The following is a 22,950-nucleotide window of genomic DNA, read 5'->3' on the forward strand; positions in this document are numbered from 1 at the left end:
ACTCCCTAATTATTTACTTTTTTTTTTTATCAATAATTTAATTTAAATCCTTCCATCATTATTTTCTTTAAAAAAGCATCCTTTCACAATAATAATTCTTCTGATAGAGATAATTAATAATGTTGATAATATTTTTGAATTATTTCCAATAATAATTTATCAAAATAGCATTTTTAAAAAAAATAATTTTTATATATTTTTTCATTTAATTGTGATAAAAGGTTGATTATTTGTATTTGATTATGCATTGATAATGGTAGTAGTTATGTGTATTGTGCGTTGCTTCCATATACTTTCGGGATTAGCTATTTAATTACCATTAAACTTTAAGTTATAATTAGATAGAGCTGACCTATTTCGCCTATAAAAATTGGGTTGAAGATGTTTTTTTTCTCACAGTAGCTCGTAGTCTCGAACGACAGCCGCCATCTCATTTCAGCTTCAAATCATCTTCTTAACGAACTACGGCAATTCATAGTCGTCGTTTCTTGTAGATTCATAATTAACATACATAACTTGAAATGAGAGTGTAGTGCGGGTATGGTCCAAGGAGGCTGCTAAAGTCAGCCTTGTTACCCTCAACGGACTAGTTCGGGCTAACACACGACATTCTATGTAGGCAAAAAATATGACAAAATTCAAGAGGACGGGTGACCTATAATATTTGAAAATTGTGATATATATATATGTATATATATACATTCAAAACGTAAGACTAAATAAAGCCTTAGTATTTGAAAATTTTGAATAACGAATAAAAACAAATAAGACGTCAAAATTGGAGGGTTTATTTAGCCGTTTGGAAGGGTATTTTAGTCACAATAAATAACAGTAGGAAAATAATAATAATAATAATAATAATAATAATAATTTAAACGACAACAGTGGCCCAGCTTGAGTACAACGCTCACTTCTTTGTTGCTTCTTTCTTTTATTTATTTATTTATTTTAATATATAGAGAGAGAAAGTGAAATGAGGATAGTGAAGTCATTATTTGAATTCTTTCTTTCTCCTCCCCTAACAAACTTTGAAATTCTGACAGCTTCCAAGCTTTGGCCTACCATCGCCATTCGCCATTCTTCTTCTCCTTCTTCTTCCATTCTCTGATTTCTGAGGAAGAAAGAGGAGAATTGTTATCAGTATCGTCACTGAAACCGGAGCCATGTCGGGCTACGTTGGCGTTCTCGTCTCAGATCCATGGCTCCAGAATCAGTTCACTCAAGTCGAGCTCCGGAGCCTCAAGTCTCATGTATGTTACTTCTCTCCTTCTTTTGTTTTCATTCTTCTTGTGTGTGAGTTCTGGTGCCTTTTGTTTTGTGCTCTCTGGCATTCTGGATTCGTTTTTGGTTTATGTTTTGGCTGTTTTGGTGTTGAGATGATTGGTTCTTAGTGTTGTTGGTTTGGATCTGATTGGATTTTGCAGTATATGAGTATGAAGAGAGAGAACGGGAGGCTTACGCTTGGAGACTTGGCTTCCAAGATGTCGAGGCTTAAAGTTGTCGGGGAGAATCTTACGGAGAAGGAGAGAGCTTCCTTTATTCAAGATTTGTATCAGAATCAGGATGATGAAGTCGATTACGAATTCTTCCTTAAAGTATGCTGTACTAACCTTGTTTTACACGCTCTTCTGCTTTTCTTTGTTTGGTTTTGAGAGATAGAGCGGGACTGTGAGATGATGTTCATGTCCAATATATCTAAAAAGATTTCCGACGAAAATGTTGAAAAGAAAGAAATGGAAATTCGGATGTATCATTTGATGATTGTTTTATAAACATGGTAGGTTTATCTGAAATTGCAAGCTCATGCAAGTGCTAGAACTGGAAGTGGTGCGAAAAATTCATCGGCGTTTCTCAAGGCCGCCACCACTACTTTGCTTCATACAATTAGCGAATCGGAGAAGGCATCTTATGTCGCACATATCAACAATTACCTTTCACAAGATAAATTTCTTAAGAGATACCTCCCCATAGACTCTTCCACGAACAATCTATTTGAGATTGCGAAGGACGGAGTTCTTCTCTGGTAAGTTCTCAGTATCATCAGTATTCTTAACTTGATTGGATTCGATTACAATGACAAATTCTGTTATTGGTGAATACAGTAAACTCATCAATGTGGCAGTTCCTGGAACTATTGATGATCGTGCAATCAATACCAAGGCTGTGCTTAATCCTTGGGAAAGAAATGAAAATCATACACTTTGCCTCAACTCTGCCAAGGCCATTGGATGTACCGTAGTAAATATTGGAACACAGGATTTTATTGAAGGAAGGGTATGCATATTTCCCTTTGCTATCATAATAAACACAGTCAAGAAATTATTTCTACTAAATTTTCCATACCATTCAACTTCGAATATTTAGAAAGTGAAAATTTATCAATATTTAGGAACAAGTGGGAAGCAAATTACATTTATGGGGTTTGACACTCAACATAATTTTTTAGGTATTGGTTAATGGGATGAATTAACGGAATTGTAGGATTTTAAGATGATTAATCTGTATGTTGGAAGCTATACAGATTAATGATCGGTATGAGTTCTAAATTATCAAGAAATTTCGTTAATTTGGAATGGTCTTCTGAGTAATTTTACAACTTCACTGATCGGTATGAGTTCTAAATTATCCGTTTTCATTTGCAGCGGCATCTTGTACTTGGACTTATATCTCAGATTATTAAGGTAAAATGCTGCGACGAGCCTTTAACATTATGTTCTTTTTTTTAAAAAAAATTAATAATAATTTATATGTATAGAAACTTCGAACATTATATTGTTTACACTGGTGTTTACCATAGATTAATTATCATTACTTTTCTGTGTTAAACATTTGCAAGTTTAATGTTTAGATTAATTCACTTGTCCTAATGGTTATCGTACCAGATACAATTATTGGCAGACCTCAACCTCAAAAAGACCCCTCAGTTGGTGGAGTTGGTTGATGATAGTAAGGTAATGATGATGGCCTTTGAATTATATAGTATGCTCTGTTACAGAAAGCTTTACTTCTACAAATCTTTTAGCAGCAGATTATTTGGAAGACATTATTGAATTCTCTAACTGCCAGGACGTGGAAGAGTTGATGAGCCTACCTCCAGAAAAGATATTATTGAGGTGGATGAATTTTCAACTTAAGAAAGGAGGATACAAAAAGACAGTTACAAACTTCTCTTCTGACATAAAGGTAGAAATGATGCTAAGCATTTTTATTTAAAAATATTTCTTATTTTAAGATTTGTTCAATATCTTCTCTATACTATAATACTGATCTAACTTGGTTACTTGATCTACGCTTGCAAATTTAAGAGTTGACATTACTGTTAATTTATAGCTCTTATGCATAACTCGTACAGTTATCTTTCCAATCTCAATTGGAAGCTGTTGGTATCAACCTGTAGGGCATTAGAAAGCAGTATTTCTATTTGATTACTAGTACATTATGCTGATAAAGAAGTTCGCATTTAATATTTTCTAGTAGGATATTCAAAGACCCATACCAGAGCATGAAATATAAATAGTGTATATTTTTATTTTCCCTCTATAGTTTGCTTTTTATTTCTTGAACATGTGAGATATCTGTCCTGCAGGATGCAGAAGCATATGCTTACCTTTTAAAAGTTCTTGCACCTGAGCACAGTAATCCATCAATATTGACAGTGAAAGATCCTTTAGAACGAGCAAAGTTGGTCCTTGAACATGCAGATAAGATGGGTTGCAAAAGATATCTCACAGCTAGAGATATTGTGGAAGGTTCACCAAATTTGAACCTCGCTTTCGTTGCTCACATCTTTCAGCATAGGTGAGAAAGAATCTAATCCTTAAGCAGAGCTGCATATGGTTCTTATTTGTACAATCCAGTTCTATGCATTATTTTCTCTGGTGAAAGTTCATTCTAGAGCTATGCGAGACTGTGCTAGTTTATTTTGTGCTTTTCTGCTAAATAGACATATAAACATGACATGAATGCAAAATTAAGTTCTAACATGCATGCTATACGTGCGTATATACCAACAAAAGGCACATGTAATGTAACTATTTATCTGTGGATATGCTACTAAATGCACACATACTTTGTTGGTATATTAAAGATTGTGGATTGAAAAGGCTTTTGAGACAAGTGGAGGATGAATAACCAAATTCTATTTAAAATAACCTGTAATTTGGACTTCAGTATGTCTTTTTATTTTTTTGGTTCCATTAACTTCCTCTTAACTAGACTTCAATTTTTTATTTGTTGTCGCATGCTCGCTTTATACCTTCTTGTTTCCTTTCTAGTATCGTTAAAATGTTGATGCTATTTACCATAATTTGTAGGAATGGGCTATCTACGCAGACAAAGCAGATATCTTTTCTAGAGACTATGCCAGATGACTCTCAAATTTCCAGAGAAGAGGGAGCATTCCGTTTATGGATAAATAGCATGGGGCACTCAAGTTATATCAATAATGTCTTTGAGGATCTTAGAAATGGGTAAATTTTATTTTTATCACTACCTACATCATTTTATCTTGTCCTAAAATAGGATAAAATATTATTTACTTGATTGTTCTTTCGAGTTAGTGTACCATATCAGAGTAAATCTCGGAATCCTTGATTTTTCAACACCGAAGAAATTTCGTTTTCGAAAATATTGCCAACAAATAATAATATTAACTGTGAAAGAAATACTTTTTCCCTTTACTTTTCAGGTGGATTCTTCTTGAGACGCTAGACAAGGTGTCCCCAGGAATTGTTAATTGGAAGATTGCAAATAAGCCTCCCATTAAAATGCCATTTAGAAAAGTAGAAAACTGCAACCAAGTTGTCAAAATAGGGAAGCAATTGAAGTTCTCTTTGGTTAATATCGCTGGAAATGATATCGTGCAAGGGAATAAAAAATTGATATTGGGTAAGCCAGTCAATTTTGTCATCTGTTACACAGACATAACTACCACAGATGATTTTTCAACATAGTTTGACATATATTCAAGAATTTTTGGCTTAACATACTCTCAGATAAAGATTTTTGGCTTTCTTTTCAGCTTACTTGTGGCAATTGATGAGATACAACATCCTTCAACTTCTAAAGAACTTAAGATTCCACTCCTTTGGAAAGGAAATCACTGATGCTGATATTTTGCAATGGGCAAATAACAAAGTCAGAAGTTCTGGAAGCCAGTGTCGCATGGATAGTTTTAAGGTACTGTTTTCTATACATGGTTCTTTTTGAAAGACCTTAGATTCCAATTATCTCAGATAGTCAGATTAGTGCTGATTAGAGCTTTTGGAGGCAAAGTTATGATTATTTCTTTAGAAGTGCACATGATTATTAAGTTTTAAATGATGAAGTTTGATTATTTTTTTATTTTTTTATTTTTTTTTTCCAAAGTTTAATTATTTGTTTACTTGTTCTATTTTGTTCTCGGGGATGTTTTTTACTATATTTTAATCCATAAACTTTCAACATATTGTATTAGTTTTGGAACATTACACAAAAATAACAATTTAGTGGCTAGCAAGTTAGCATTAACAAATTTTTTATTCAGATTTTTAATGAATGTATACCCAGACAAATGTTTATAGTATATTAGGTTAAGTGTTAGGTTCTAAAACAATTTTGATTTTTGAACAATTAATGAAATTTACCTCCTTAGAAAGCATTTAAAAATTGAGGGGCTAATAAATATATAGTATGGAAGTACAAATACTAAACTACGATTGAAACATTAATTGTTTTCAATGAACAAACCTCTGATCCTTTATCTTGAAAATAAAAAAAAGTTCAAAGATATTTAGATTTAATGCCGTTATTGATGATACTCAATCACTTATTGTTATATTCATAATATGCAATCTACAGGACAAAAGTTTGTCGAATGGAACATTTTTCCTGGAGCTTCTTAGTTCGGTGCAACCAAGAGTTGTCAATTGGAGTCTTGTTACCAAAGGAATCACCGGTATGCTATTGCTTTTATGATGCATTATTTTACATAGTAAATAAAAATGAATCTTTTGAAACTTTTTGCTATCTAAAATACGACAAAGATTTTATGTTTTACAAATGAATTTGTTTTTTAAAGTTAGTAATTTTAAAACAAATAAAATTGTTTTTCAAAGTGGAAAGAAAAACCTCAAAATGATGATCAAACAAGAACTTCTCTACCAAGACTAAGGTTTGATTTATACAGCTGTTCAAATTCATGACAGAAAACATAAAGATTTTGTAGATATCTTTTAAAGTTAGTAATTTTAAATTCGAAACGTTGTTTGATAATATACTAAGGAAAAGACATCCCCACGTGTCCACTAATTTTCTAATATTTTGCTCTCTTCCTTTAATCATCACGACCATAGACGAGGAGAAAAAGATGAACGCAACTTACATCATTAGCATTGCGAGGAAGCTTGGATGTTCCATATTTTTGCTTCCTGAAGACATCACTGAGGTACTCAACTGAACTTTTTCTTCTCACTCAAGTTCTTTTTGGAGAAAAAATGAATAACGAATGTGTTAGGAATCACGACTTTCTACAATTGTGTGATATTTTCCACTTTAAGCATAAGCTCTTGTGGTTTTGCTTTAGGCTTCCCCAAAAGGCCTCGTACCAATGGATATTCCTTACTTATAAATCCACTATCATTCCCTAAATTAACCAATCACTTATTCCCAACCATCCTCAACTTAATGAATAAACTATTGGAGAGTAATAATCACATCAAAATCTCAAAATTTGACTAAAAAAAGAAAAAGAAAAATCAGGAGTGAAATCAATATAATATATTTAAAAATTACTTTATAAATGAGAATATATTTTTGTTATAATATTATACTCATTACCAACAATTTAATGCTTTTCATAAAAAACATACGATGTTATTAACATTAGGCTATTAACCTTAACAAACTATTAAAAGAATGAAGTGATAGAGGAAGCTCAACAACAGCATTAATTTCCTACCATTTAATATTTTAGATAAATATGGTTTAAATAATTTTCTTTGTAGGATTTAAAAGTTGTTGGGTTAAATCTCCCACCATTTCTCTACAATTACCAGATGTTAATATAGAATTAGTATTGAATTTTTTGTTTGTGTACTATTTATTATTAGGTGAATCAAAAGATGATCCTCACCTTAACTGCAAGTATCATGTATTGGTTCTTGAAACAACGGGGCGATGATAAAGCATCGGTGTGTTCAGACAGCGAAAACAGCATCCAATCAGAGGTCATTTCCACTTCCACAACAGATGACTCAGCCTCCGAGTCATCAGCAGATGAAAATGGTAATATCTAAACAAAAAAAAAAAGAAAGTAGGCCGAATTCCAATGATGATTACATTTTTTTAGTTGTTTAATTTTCAATTGGAATTTGTGATTGCAAAGGAATATGTGTAGTGGCAAATGGGTAATTATAGGAAGAAAACCAAAGTGTTTTTTAAAAGGAAATTTCTTCTGCTTGCTGCAGAAGCTGTGATCTGTGAATAGTTTTTTAGTTCCCTCCCCCAACGGTTATTTTTCAACAAATCTTTGCATTTTGAATGCTTCTTTTTTGTTTGGGTTCTTCACCCATACTGTATCTCTATTATTATTGCATTTTCTTGTACGATCTCTACTCTTTTTACTCTTTTTTTTATATTATATCGCAATCGAGGTGACTCCGAAGGTGTCAAATTAGCTTGAATTTTATGTGTTATAAGTTGTGATGCTCGAGTAAATGAAGGGTATATGAATTTTCTGTTTTATAAATTGTGACGCTCGAGTAAATGAAGGGTACATGAATTTTATGTGTTATATTGATGAATTTTATGTGTAATAGATTGTGACGCTCGAGTGAATGAAGAGTACATGAATTTTATATTCTTTAGATTGTAACACCCGAGTAAATGAAAGGTACATAGATAACTAAAATCATATTGGGAGGAGATTGATTCTAATGATATAAAATTATGTTTAAATTTTTTTTAATATAATTTATAGTTGCTAAGATGCATTAACTCTTTCGATGGCATCATAGAAATTTCAAAACTGATGTTCTTGGTTTAGAACAATCTTATGTTTAGTCATCTCCTGAAAATTTATTTTAGAAGTACATGAATGAGGATGAAACATGATAAAAAGACCCGTTGAGACTATTAAGAGATGATTCTCGATTTCAAATTTTAATTCCAATCTTGGATATGAAATATTTAACCCCTTTCAAAGTATTAAAATTAAAACCACATCCGTTTTTATTGATATTTTTGTTATATTCATCGATTTTTTTATAATCTAATGGAAATAATGATTTACCATTTATATCGATATCAAAACTACAAGATATATATAAATCTTCAACTTTTTCAGCCCACTCTCTTCATAATTCATAATTATTTATAAAAAAAACAATAAAAAAATCATCGAAATTTAATCCAATCCAACCAAACCTAACATAAATTGCAATATTATTATTTGTAGGACTATCACAGCAAACTTCCAAAATGAAAATTAATTGGTAAGTCCTCCATAGAAAATAAGAAAGAGCCTTTGTTGTTGGCATCATACAGTCCCTGGACATATTCAAATTTATACATCCAACCCAACTTTAAGCATTATTTGCATCAAATACCATGATTTTGTCTCATCCATAAAACACATTACTCTTGAATTAATGCCCAACATGTTTAGCAAAATTACAACAATAACATCATGACACATAAGAGAAGAGAAAATGAAAGAGAGAGAGAGAGAGAGAGAGAGAGAGAGAGATTTCATCACTTCATGTTTGGTGGAGTTGTTGAGCAGTCGAGCCTTTTAGCCATATAGAGATGAACATCACACAAGTCTTGATATAGACTTCACAGTCAAATAAAGAAGCAAAAAATTAACACTTCCATGCTTTTTGGGCATGAATTCATTACTTTTTTAACCTATAAACCTTTACGAGGGCTTCTATTTATGCTACGTGTCATGTTTCCTATTGGTCGAGAATTTCAAACTTTCATCTATCTTATTTATCGATCACTATACTTTAAAAAGATTTCAATAAAATTTTCGAATAGATCAGAAATTAACTCAATAGGTAATCATTGAATAATACAATCGAAGTATCTATATCCTAAGAAACACAACTTTAAGTCACAAACTGATTCAAATGAATCTACCATCAAAGTTCAACAGTAAGCACGTTTAAAAGAAGCATTAATTTAAGTCTTATCACTAAAAACACATTCTTTTGGAGTTGTTTAGGAAGGGGGAAGGCTATAAAGAAATTAATTCCAAAAGTGATACTAAACCCATCTCCACTTTGATGAACAAAGTGCTACAATTTGCTAGCCTAAACTCTGAGAAATCGTTCAAGGATGTTAGTATGGTATAACTAGAGGTTTTATAACATTGGATGTAGAAGAGAGAAACTAAAACATGTGGTTTAGAGGGGAACGAGAGCCAGTGAGGACACCGAACCCTGAAGTGGGAGGATTGTGAGATCCCATATCGATTGAAGAGGGAAACGACGCATTTTTTATAAGATTGTGGAAACCTCTCCCCAGATGCGTTTTAAAAATCTTGAAAGGAAGTCCGAGAGGGAAACTCCAAATATGATAGTATCTACTGAAAGTGGATTTAGGCTATTACAACCGCTCTAATGAATTCTAGTCCTCTATCTGGGTAGGTAGGTCTATCACCAAAGAAAAAGGCTCAACAGCATTCGAACACTACGGTAAAATACCATTTTCATAGCCAAGCAAGCCATTGAGTATCACTAAGTTACCCATTTTCATAGTCAAACAAGCGATTGAGTATCACTTTGTTACCCATTTTCATAGTCAAGCAAGCCATTGAGTATCACTTTGCATGCAAACAAACAAACAAACAAACAAAGGAAGTAAAAGCTAGAAAATGAGCACAAAAACTACTGCTTATATCAAGTTTCAGACATCTATCACAGAAAATGTTTTACTAATGCTGACAAGAATGACAATTCCCATTGCAACACTGATATGCGATTATAGAACTCATTGGCAAACAAGAAATCGGTATAAAACCAAGAAAACACTCTATTCTTGACATGTTTATTGCAGAGAATTTGCATTCCAGACAAAAAAAGAAACAAAATCATTACAGCCACTGTAATAATAACAATAATGATAAAGATAATGATAATATTCACAACAATACACCAAAATTTCTGAAGATTATTGAAAAGAAATGTGTAGATTTTTCACCTGAACTCCACCTACCTTGCTGCAATCTCCCCCCAAACAAAAATTTCTACGAACCAAATGTGCTTCTTCTTCCCCTTCTTCCTTCCTTTCCAATTCCTCACACAAACCAGAAATTCTCAGACTCTGACTCTGCTCTGAATGATATGTGTAAAGAACCATAATATATATGCTTTGATGACATATACAATGAATAGCAGGATTCCTCCCTCCTTTGAGCCTTTTTTTCCTTTTGTTTCAATGGCAATTTCAAGCCACTTTCACTGAACCTGACTCAACAAATCGGTTCCCAATTTTCCTGTGTTGATTCTGCATATGAATCAAATTGAATCAAATTCCAAAGCTCTAATAAATTGAATCGAATTGAAACCAAACAACCATACAATATATGATACAGTAATGAAAGAGAGAAAGGAGAAAATGAAGAAGTAGATCAAGACCTTGGAAGCCGAAACGCATTCGGGAGGGGTTTCGAAGAGGGACTGAGAGAATTGCTTGAAAACAACACCAACGTCAAAATAAATAACACCAGAGCTCGGAATGTCGACGCGAATGCCCTTAACAGGAAACCACAAGAAGAGATCCTGAGCCGAAATCCCCGACAAGGCACCGATCTGACCATAACTCAAAGTGCCCGTAACATTGGTCTCGTAATGCAGCTGATTCTCGAACATCGCATTACACTCCCGATCCAAGAACACCACGAACCGCCCACTCTCCTCATGGAATTCGTAATCCCTAATACCTTTGGGAAGTAGACCCTTGGGAAGGCCGTGAGCTGAAAGAACATCGTAAATGGACTTCGAATCAGAGGTGATGACCACACGAGGCTCCGCCGCCATTGAAGGGGTGAAGTAGAGGAAAAAGAACAAGAGGAAGAGCATGGCGATGCAGGAAAAGGAGAAATCTAAGATGCGTAGTGGAGAAATTCGGAGAAAGCTGCAGTAGATTAACAATGGAGATTGAAAGTGAGAGCAGAGGAAGAAGAAGAAGAATGGTGGATTTCAATTATTGGCGAAGAGTGAGAGAGAAGGGTGGGGTCGTCATTACAACAATTCTTCAATTATGAATATATATATATATATATATATCTGTTCGCTATAACTCCAAATTCTACGCCATTTTTGTGTGTTCTAACTAACATGATATGTCGAGCTTTAATAATATTTATATAATTTGTTTTTTAATTGTTAAAATTTTAAATTTAAATTTAAAAAAATTATTCTTTCATTTTTTTTTAGAAAAATACTTTTAATAAAATATTATTATATCTTTTTTTTTATTTCTTTTATACGTACTTAAATAATAAAATTGTTTTGTTGCATTATAATCAAAATTAATTTTTTTTATTTAAAAATAAGACAATTTTCTAATGAAACTTAAAATGTTATGAATCGGGCTCGGGATTCATACTAAAATTTGGGATCCCATTTGATACCTAATCACCCTAACAGCGTCCCTTCTTTTTTATTAAAAAAAATATTTATTTTATCAAAATTAAATAATAAAAATTATAAATAATTTGCGTTTATTTTTATTCCATTGGAAAATAAAATTTTACCTATTGGCTTATATTTTATTAAAAAAATAAATGCAAAATTCATTTTTATACCCCAAAAAAGTCAATAATTATTAATTGAAGACGCAATATATTGCTTGCAAAAATCATATTGCTTTCCTTTTACACTTCCATGTGTGTGTGTGTTTTTTTTTTTAATATATTTGAATAATACTATTAATAAATATTAATGTGTTAAAAATAAATTTTTTATTTTATTTTTCAATACTTGAAATGTAAGAAGTATATAAAAACAAATAAATAAATGAATCTAATGGTTTTTTAAATATTAATGATATATTTTAAAATTTTAAAATTAAAAATTAATTGTTACTTTTTATTTACATATTAATTATATAATATACATTTTAAAAAAATAAAAATTTGAAAAGAGGCAAAATTAAAATTAAAGTTTAAAATTATAAAAAATTGTAAAAAAATTATTTATTAATTTAAATGTTTTATGTGTATAATTAATTTTCATAAATAAAAATTATGGATAATTGTATCACATTTCATTAATATTTTTATAAAACCTTTTTATTTTAAAAAATGAATTAAAATTGAAAAATAAGAATTTAAGAGGAGGGAGATGAAGAGTGGCGCGTGGAAGACGGATTAGAGTGTTATTAGCTGGACTCCACCGAGGATGCCAACTGGCACTCGTCTGGAAAATTGACAAATACTAACATGACGCGCGACATGTCAGCGCGTGGAAAATGTGATCCAAATGCCAGATAAGCATTGTTGAAAAAGCTTCGTGGCCCTCGTCGCCATGCTTATCCTATTAGGATGATCATAAGGAACCAAACAAACAAATTAACATCACAATTATTATTTTTCCTTTTTTTTCTTTCTATTTAAGTTCATTTTTAGCCGTTCGATATTTTTAACGATTTAATCCATGACGTGTGTATCGTGAATTATTTTTAAGCTAATTTATATTTTAGCTAAATTTCAAAAAATATTCACAGCTATCATAGACGATCGGTATTTTGATTTCTAGTCACCAGTTGAATGATCACTGTTTCATACCCAATTATGGTCACATTCTCAGCTGTGTCGTGTAGTCTATGTCTTTTCAATCGAATGTGGTCTGGGGGTCATCCATGTGAGATCCCACATCGTTTGAAGAAGAAAACGAAACATTTCTTATAAGGGTTTTAGGGTTTTAAAACTATGAGGTTGACGACAATACGTAATGGACTAAAGCGAACAATATCTATTAGCGGTGGGCTTGATCGTTACTGTTGATTCATAATCATAGCATGCAATTAATTACTCAAATCCAAAACAAATCTGAAGAGATAAAAGGGAAATAGACAAGAAAGGTGACAAAAGGATTGAAGTTTGGAGGCTTTTAATTATTTATCATCAATAATTAATATAGTTTTGTCTTATCATATAATAATAATAATTGTAGGGGTAGTACTAATAATTAATAATAATAACAATAATAATAATGTTATTTAACCTTAAAAAAAATAATAATTTATTTTAACTATTACCGGTTAACCCAACATTGGTTATTTATTTTGAAAATATAATTATTTTTAATGGACTTTTTTTAAAACATATTTTATTCCCATAATAATTGTGTTCTAATTATGATGTTCTTAATCCATAATTCAATATTAGGGCTTCAATAATAAGTTTTATTTATACCTCAAATATCTAATTATCATTTTTATTCAATTAAAATATATATAGCTTTAGTCCCTACAATTTACTTTTATTTCTAAAATTTACCAAATTTATTTTAGTCTTCAAATATTAATAAAAAAATTATTTTATTTTTTAAATATAACTCATTCAAAGGAGGTTTAAATTTTCGGATTTACCTAAAAAAAAAAATTATAAAATTTCGAGCATAATTTAATCCACCCTTTATCCAGTTATACATAATAAATAAATAAATAAATGGAAATATTTGGAGGGTAATGTAAAATATATTCCCAACAAACAGGGATCATTAGACAACTTTAAGTAAAACACACACCACTGGAAAATCTAATAAAAGTTACATTATCCTCAAGCTTTAGTGAGTTAATTACCATTTTTAACTTTTTAATCCAATTTTATTGAATCTTAATTATGAACTTTCAAATTATTTGGTTTGGAACACTTTTGATAAAAGAAAAAGAAAAACCAATGAATCATTTGATCGGGTTGGATCGAGACATTTTTTTAGATTCAATTCAATTGTCAAGTTTTTTCAACCCAAATAACTCTTGTTAAATAATAAATTCAACACATCTCCTACTTCAATCCACGTCTCTCATTTAGACGTGGTCTTAGTTCATTTATATATTTTTATTTTATTCAGTCGGTTAGTGAGTTATTAACGGAAAATACTACTCGATATGAAACTTTCGAAAATTTGATCTATTAACTTTTTGAAGAACCAGACTTTAATTAAGATTCAAAGTAAAAAAAAAAACTTTAACATGCTTACGTGGACCTGTCTTTTGCCAGCACGATGCTTGCTTCTCTCTCAACTTTGAAAGTTAATAACTATAATATGGGCTTTGAACTTTTACTTTTTCTTGGGCCTCTCTTTGGGCCTTTCCATATTGGATCTCTCTTTTGGGCCTTCCTATATTGGGCCATCTTTTTTGGGCCTCATATATCGGGCCTCTTTTTTGGGCATTTCCATATTGGGCCTCGCTTTTGGGCCTCCTATATTGGCCACCTTTTGGGCCTTTATATATTGGGCCTCTCTTTTAGGCCTTTATATATTGGGCCATCTTTTGGGCTTGTAAATTGGGCCTCGCTTTTGGGCCTTCCTATATTGGGCAATCTTTTTGGGCCTTTATATATTGGGCCATCTTTTTTGGGGCCTTTATATATTGAGCCTCTCTTTTGGGCATTCCATATTGGGCCTCTCTTTTGGGCCTTCCTATATTGGGCCTCTTTTTGGGCCTTATATGTTGGGCCTATTGTTTGGGCATTTTTATATTGGGCCTCTCTTTTGGGCATTTCTATATTGGGCCTACTTTTGGGCCTTCTATATTGGGCCTCTCTTTTGGGCCTCTCTATATTGGGCATCTCTGTTGCCCGTTCTCTTTTGGGCCTTCCTAAATTGGGCCTCTTTTGGGCCATATATATTGGGCCTCTTTTGGGCCTTCACCATATTGGGCCTCGCTTCGTGCCTTCCTATATTGGGCCATCTTTTTTGGGCCTTATATATTGGGCCTCTCGTTTGGGCATTTCTATATTGGGCCTCTCTTTTTGGCCTATCTTTTGGCCCTCTATATTGGGCCTCTCTATATTGGGCATCTCTGTTGCCCGTTCTCTTTTGGGCCTTTCTCTACTGGGCCTTCATTTTGGGCCTTCGCTCTTTCAGGCCTATCCAATATATACTTAAAAAATTATAGAAAATTATATTTCAGAAATATGAATTAACGAGATAAATAACAATTCTATTGAACAAAGTACAATTAACCAACCGAGCATAAGCAAATAAAATACACATTGACTTAGTTAAAAAACAAAATACATCGATAAAATACATAAAAACACAATTTTTTTAAGATAAGTGAGACCCAATATCATAAGCCCTTCAGCACGAGGGGCTGTTGGGGAGGCTGCACTTGGCTGGCAAGGCAAGGGCAAGATCGGGGTCAATCCCGAGCGAGGGCAGCACGAGTGAGTGCTTATAGTTGCAAAAGCAACCGAAGTCAGCCTTGGAGAGACCGTCGCAACAAGCGGCCGGTGGCAGCTCGGTAGGGCATGGCTTCGTCACCCACGGCTTGCACGCCGTGAGACCGTCCTGGCTCACACCGCACACGTCCATTTCCGCCAATGCCCCCGATAAACTCACTAGCATCACCATCGTCATTGCCATCACCATCGTCGTCGCCGTGGTTTGAGCCATCTCTTTTGTGTTGTGTAGAGCAAATTTTGAGTGTGTTTGTGTATGAGCGTTAAGGAATTGAGTTGTTTATATATATGAGTTAAAGGAAGTGGAGGAGAAGGAAGAGCCACAAGTTAAGTTCCCGTGAATGTTTATTTATTTATTTATTTATTGGTGAGACGGAAAATCAACCATTCATTTTTACAATGAAATTGATATATAACTCAAATATGTTCTCCTATTATTTGGATTTGATTATATTTAAATAAATAAATAGATATTTTTTATATTTTTTACTTAGGTTAAAAATAAAAATTTGAATAAATAGCTCGAACCAACCCAATTCAAAAAATTTATGGTTGGTTTTATTATTTAATAAGAGTTATTTTTGTTAAAAAAATTTAGGATTCGAACAATTAAATTAAATCTAAAAAATGTCTCAACTCGACCTGATGCTGTTCACGAACCGTTGTAGATTGATTTAAAATAATTATAATTTATGATTAATTAGGAATGATTTAAGTCATAAAATTTAATTGAAATTAAGTAAAAAATATATATTTATGATTAAAAAGTCAAAATTCGAAATGGGTGAGGTAACCAAAGGCCCGTGAAGAGGAATTTGGCTGGGCATGGGTTCACGAGAGTAACAAACAAAATAAAACCCTTTTGTTTTTATTCTGTTCCCAAATTCAATTATTATTATTATTATCGAAGAAATGGGAGATGATCCACTACAAAAGGTCACACCCATTCAATATGGGTTCGTTGACCTTATTTTGATTATCCTTTTATTTCAAAATAAGTCAAAAGCAAGTCGGCTTGTGCTCGACTATCCAAACAACGAGTGTTGCAGGATCGTTGATTATCGATTGAAAAATTGCATATTTATTCTCAAAGTCAATTCCCGATCTCTACTTTTATTTTCTTAAAAGTACGTACTTAATAATACCTTTGAAATTGAACCAGTTGAAGTGGTTGAACCAAATGAGTCCAACTGAACCAGACTATGGACAAGTCACCTTGCGTTGAACAACCATGAAGCGACGATAACTAAGAAGATTAAAAAAAACGTCGATTGAACCTCTGTGCAGAGATTGATTTCAAACCTGTTGCATTAGCCAAGCACATCAACTTTTATTAGAAAGAAGTATTTTTAATTTCATAAATTAGGTAAAAGTATGTAATTCAGATCTCAAATTGAGACGTTTCCCTTAGAAATCCGAGCATCATATTTGCCATTTCTATGTTTCAAGCGATTCTTGTGGTAGAATTGCACCCGAGCCATTCAATCAACCATTGATCAAGTTCGATTGTGGAATGACTCAATTTAGAACAAGGTTTCCAAATCTTGCTTATAGATCTTCGATCGTAAAAAGGTAATCTAATTCTAGTCTTATCTCTTGGCTGATCCAAATTTCATATAAGAAGATGCTAATTACTTGATTCAATGGTCATTGCTTCAACAAAGGCTTAGATTGTTGCGCTGAGGATTAGGGTTGCCTTATCAAATCTCGTGGATCCAAGATCAAAGAAGATGTAGAAACAATTTTCTACTGTTATCGCGCTCGTTGAGTTAACCTTGTGAGAGGGGAAGACAACATCATTGTTGCTCGATCTATTTACGTGGATAAATACATAAAAAATGAGACTAACTTAAGAAGGAAAATCCAGAATGATAGCTTTGAATGCATCGTGAAAGAGATCCGATCGAAACACGGAGGGTTGTGACATGACCCGAGTCACTTTTTTATTTTAATTTTAATTTAATGTTACAATATCACAAAAATTTAAAAGGTGGGTGGTAAGTATATATGTATAATTAAAATTATAAACAAATTTAAATATTTTGTATTTAACTTTTAATATATATATATATATTTATTTATTTATTGATGGGACAAAAACGTCTTTGAATAGACAATATCATAACTAAATAGCACATCACCAAAAAGTCTTCGTTTTTCGAAATATTATCATAAAATAAAAATAAAAGTTTAAATTTTAAATTTTGAATAAAAATAAAAGTTTAAAATTTATTATTTTAATTTCTTTTCCATTTTATTTTTAATATTCTTCAACTCATAATTCCCAATCTCAATAAAGTAATTTTTTTTTTTTTAATTTTCTAAAAACAAAAGCTTCCATAAAAGCTCATATCTAGCCCTTTGCTGAAAACAAATGATAGCCCAATGTGACATATGGCTAATGAACCCTAGCAACCATGTTTTTAATGGCCTTGGAACAGTTTTTTATTATAACGACTCCGAGACCGTTCCTTTTGTTTAGTAAGAGAAAACGAGCATTACGGGGAGTTCTTTAATAAGAACGTGAATGTGAATCTGTCTCTTTTCAACTCAAGTTGAGCAAAGCGGGTTTTTAGAGCAAGAAAAAAGAGTAGCCATAGCTCTGACCGCCTAGCCAACTTTTATAGCGGTCTGGTTGTTGCTCAAGAGACAAAAGGTCCTGACTTGTGTAACACAGAATTTCTAGTGTTGATGCAATATTGTTGCAAAAATACTCATAAACTCAAACAAAGATGTCAAAAAGACGGGAATGATTATTAAAGTAGATGGGTTAATTTGAAAAAATAATAAAAATGAACGGACTTGTAATAGTCTAAGCCCATCTTATCAGATATTGTCTATTTTGTCCATTATATATGGCCGTCAGCTTCACTGTTTTAATACTCATGAGAGGTTTCCACACCTTTCCAAGGAATTCTTTGTACCTGTACCTCTCTCCAACCAACGTGGGATCTCACAATCCACCTCTATTGTTGGTACACCACTTGATGTCTGGCTCTGATATCATTTGTAACAGATATTGTTCACTTTGGCTCGTTACTTATCATTGTTAGCTTCACGGTTTTAAAACACGTCTACTAGGGAGAGGTTTTCACACCCTTATAGGAATTCTTTGTTCCTCTCTCCAAACAACGTGAGATCTCACATTCTACCCCGTGAGGGAACAGTGCCCTCGCTAGCATATCGCCCAGTGTCTGGCTTTGATACCATTTATAATAGTCAAAATCCACCGCTAACAAATATTATTCGTTTTTACCCATAACATATCGTCATCAGCTTCACGATTCCATCTATTAAGGAGAAGTTTTCACACCCTTATAAGAAATGTTTCGTTCCTCTCTTCAACCAACATATGATCTAAAAAGAAGAAAATAAGGTCTAAAAAGAAGAAGAACAGGTTGATTGAATCTTCCAAAAATGAAAATACTAAACAAATAGAACAAGGACAAAAGTAAGAACAAAGGCAAGGTTTGAAGAACAGCCCTAGAAGAAAAGGACAGCCACACGATTTTAGGGCACATAAGAACAGGTGAGTAGTAGTGAAGTGAATGCATGCTTAATAAGCTTTTAAAGGATGGGAAGTTGGTTGATGCAGCCTTTGAATTTCCCCAAGTGTCCTAAGTGTTGACCTGTGGAAGGAGCAAAAGAGAGGGATGTCAGAGGAGAGAAGGGCACTAAATTAAATTTAGTTCACACTTAGGGGATACCCTCCCCTACAAAAATTACAAACAGCACGAAACACCAGGGTTCTTTAGGGCACCCATGTGGTGTTCTTTCCAAAAAACTGCCATAAAAAACACAGCTTTTGTTTGAGAATGGTAGGGAAGCTAAGTACCAAACTTTATGGGTCTTTCTTATTATATTATTCTTATATAATACTCATTCACATCTACATTTCCTTACCTTACGCTACTCTAGGTAACTCGAATTGTCGTAAATGGTATTAGAGCGGTACCTCTCTCAATAAGATGTAGTAGTTTGAGAACGAACCTACATATAAATTGGTGGGCGTGTGTGAGATCCCTTTTAGCCGATGTGGGAGTTCATTCCCTAAATTAGCTGATGTGGGACTTTCATCATCCAACACCTCCTTTCGAACAAAACACGTCTCCCCTTAATCGAGACTCGACTCCTTTGAAGTCTTAGTCATTTTTTACTGCCTTCGTGCTTTCGACGAGACTTGGCTTCTTTTTCTTTTGGAGTCATTTGTTCGACATTTGAGGATTTACTAATCTATTGGCACGACTAAGTTTAGGGCATGGCTCTGATACCATGTTAGACGAACACGACTCTCCACGATGGTATGATATTGTCTACTTTGAGTATAAGCTCTCGTGGCTTTGCTTTGTGCTTCCCCAAAAGGCCTCATACTAATGGAGACAGTATTCTTTGTTTATAAATCATTCCCTAAATTAGCTGGTGTGGAACTTTCATCATCCAACAAGTTTGAGCATGGAAAGGCCCAAAAAAAAAAAAAGACAATATTTGCTAGCTGAGCTTGAGCTATTACAGCATGTGACATAAATGAACGGAGACTATGTCAGAATTATTAGAGTAATCGTAATAGCCCAAGCTCACCGCTACCAAATATTGTCAACTTTAGCTCGCTACATACCATCATCAGCCTCACGGTATCAAAACACGTCTACTAGAAAGAAGTTTCCACGTCCTTATAAGCAATGCTTCGTTCCTCTTTCCAATCAACGTGGGATCTCACGATCCACCTCCTTAAGAGGCAGCTTCCTCGCACCTTCCTATAATTAAAAATTATTATCTATACCAACATTGTGCACCTTGCTTTTTGGCTTTTCGGTCGCTGAATCATAATAGTAATTGAGAGTAATTCGGAGGATAGGTCGTTGAATTTCGAGTTTTTTTCTTTAAATCTCTATTTAATTATTTTATTCTTAAAAAATTGCTTGAAGTAGTAGTAGTAGTATTATTAAAGCTAAAACACTAATTACATCTATTATTAGATGATTACCCACCAAATATTATTAGCTTATACAAGTGAATATAATTATACTTCTTCCTTCTATACTCTTCTTTTTTATATCATAACTTATGATTAAAAAATCAAATATTAATTCATGTTATCATCCATTTAGATCTCTAGTTTTGATGTTCAATCATTTCATCCATTTTTAATCATTTTATGAACCTTATCGAACAAACTTCGAGATATTTCCGACCTTAAAAAAAAATAATTAAAATTATTATTTATCGACTCGAGATTTTATTGAAGAGAAGGAAGAAAGTCCATTTTGGAAGCACTGGATAATGTTGGAATCAAAATATTCGAGATCTGGGTCACAATTTGTATCTATTAAACAAATAGTTGGAATTTCGAACGTGATACATCCTTGAAGAGCCTGATATTCTTCTTGTTGATCAACGATTATTACAATACCGGGTAATCCAGCCCAGATATGTTTGGAAGTGAGATAATTGTCTCTTCAACATAGCAGCATCCCTTTCAGAAGACGGTTGAGTCCCCCTTGTCTTTTGTTCCGTTCTCAAGTCCCTGAACTTATGAAGTCTCGTTTCGGTAGTAGACCAATTTGTTAACATCCCCCGAGCTATTTTTTATTAACATAATGACACTGACCCTTTGTTGAAGCCCCGACTACTGAATCCGCTGCTTTATTTTTGGTACCAACAATTAAGAATTGTTTGCCTCTACTTGCTGCATCAAAAACTAAATCACAAGCTTCTGATAAAAAAAAAAACTAGTCGTTTCAATTTACTTAATATCTTTCACTAAATATATCTCTATCAAATATTTATCTGAAGGTCTGTATTTTATTTTTATTTTGTAGGTTTTAAAATTTAAATTTGAAAAATAAAAAATTTAAATTAAGAAAATAAATAAAGTTTTTTAAATGATTATAAAAAATAAAAATAAAAAATTGATATTGAAAAAATATTAGGTTTGGAAAGTGAAAGAGAGTTGAATGTTAGGAGGAAGATGAAAGAGTAAAAATCTGCACACAAAAAAAATGGTTCAGAACTGAGGCCTCTGAAGAAGGCTTAGAGGGGGAGGAGGGTATGGGTTATGACCTGCCACACTTTTGTCAGAGCCTCCCCCTCATTCAGTTTTTTACTTTTTACTTTTTACCTTTTAACTTTTTACTTCCTTTCACTTGCCGTAGCATACAAATTACCTACCTCTACACTAAATATGCCACCTACCATCTACTTGGTTTGGAAACAAATTTATTACCCTTTCATTCACTTTCACGGCGTCAATACGTGTCTTTTTAGTATGTTTTGTGAGATCCCAGATTAGTTAGAGACGGGAACAAAATATTTCTTATAACAGTATAGAAATCTCTTCTTAGAAGACGCGTTTTAAGACGGTAATGCTAAAGATAATATGTAACATGCCAAAACAAACAATATGTACTAGTTGTGGATTTAAACGGTTACGAATGATATTAGAAGAGTTAGACATTGAACAAATTGACAATATCTAGTAGCGGTGAGCTTAGACTGTAAGAAATAAAGGGGAACGAAATGTTTATTAAAGGGCTGGGAAACCTCTTCCTAGAATACGCGTTTTAAAACCGTAAAGCTAACGATAATATGTAATATGTAAAAACAAACAATATTTACTAGCTGTGCGTTTACACTGTTGAACTGATATTAGAACAGTTAGACACTGCGCAAACATACAATATCTACTAGCGGTAAGCGGGCAAACGTACCATATCTATTAGTGGTAGGCTTACATTGTTACAAATAGTATTAGAAAAGCTATACATCGTGCGGTGTGCCAACGAACACACTGATCTCCAAGGGGTGGATTGTGAAATCGCACATCGGTTGGAGAGGGCAAACATACAATATCTACTAGCGGTGGACTTAGACTATTACAAATGGTATCAGAAGAGTTAGATACCGGACAGTGTGTCAACGAGGACGTTGACTCCAAAGGGATGGATTGTGAAATCTCACATCGATTAGAAAGGGGAACGAAATATTCCTTATAAGAATATTGAAACTTCTCATTAAAAAATACATTTTAAAATCATGAAACTGACGATGATATATAACAATGTAAACCAGACGATATTTAGTAGCAGTGAAGTGAAGAGGGAGAGACAAGAAGGAGACAAATTTGTGTGGGTAAAAAAGGAGGGGGAAGCAGCGGGAGGCGAGGTAAAGAGCACAGGGGTCGGCGTGTGGGGGCTTGTAAAAGTACTTTGCAGCGCAACCCATTCAACCCAACCTGCCACCCCCCGCCTACTCCCCACTGTTCTCTCATAATGCACCATTTAAACTCCCACCTCACTCACTCACTGGTTTTTACCATTTTACCATTTTACCGCTCTCTTTCTTAACCATAAATAAAATTTACTTTTCCTCTATAATAAAAACTTAATTACTACAATTAAAAAAAAAAAAAAAAGGTAGAATATGCATGATGTTTTATTATCACTTTTCCCAAAAAATTAAAAAAAAAAAAACAAATTTCTTTCTCCCCTTACTCCTCTGTCCTTGTGGGGCCCACCACTGTTTTTTTTTTTTTTTTTTTTTTTTTTTTTTTT

General features: G+C 33.1%; 2 protein-coding genes across 2 annotated transcripts; one reads left to right on the forward strand and one right to left on the reverse strand.

Moving 5' to 3' along the window:
- The first annotated feature begins 978 nt into the window (after positions 1–978).
- LOC111460695 (fimbrin-2-like) lies at positions 979–7,583 on the forward strand. Its single transcript, XM_023103931.1, has 14 exons — positions 979–1,250; positions 1,425–1,595; positions 1,782–2,023; positions 2,103–2,274; positions 2,643–2,681; positions 2,883–2,951; positions 3,067–3,183; positions 3,587–3,798; positions 4,314–4,469; positions 4,688–4,887; positions 5,021–5,178; positions 5,839–5,935; positions 6,333–6,424; positions 7,089–7,583. Exons 1-14 carry the CDS (start codon positions 1,164–1,166, stop codon positions 7,272–7,274), a joined length of 1,998 nt encoding a protein of 665 aa, XP_022959699.1. The 5' UTR covers positions 979–1,163; the 3' UTR covers positions 7,275–7,583.
- A 2,361-nt stretch (positions 7,584–9,944) lies between these two features.
- Positions 9,945–11,241, reverse strand: LOC111460699 (uncharacterized protein At5g01610-like). The gene is made up of 2 exons (XM_023103939.1): positions 10,620–11,241; positions 9,945–10,488 (listed from the first exon to the last, which is right to left on the reverse strand). The coding sequence occupies exons 1-2, from the start codon at positions 11,061–11,063 to the stop codon at positions 10,429–10,431; spliced, it is 504 nt and encodes a 167-aa protein (XP_022959707.1). The 5' UTR covers positions 11,064–11,241; the 3' UTR covers positions 9,945–10,428.
- Positions 11,242–22,950: the final 11,709 nt, after the last annotated feature.

Source organism: Cucurbita moschata, unplaced genomic scaffold, assembly GCF_002738365.1.
Source record: "Cucurbita moschata cultivar Rifu unplaced genomic scaffold, Cmos_1.0 Cmo_Scf00024, whole genome shotgun sequence".
NCBI classification, from domain to species: domain Eukaryota; kingdom Viridiplantae; phylum Streptophyta; class Magnoliopsida; order Cucurbitales; family Cucurbitaceae; genus Cucurbita; species Cucurbita moschata.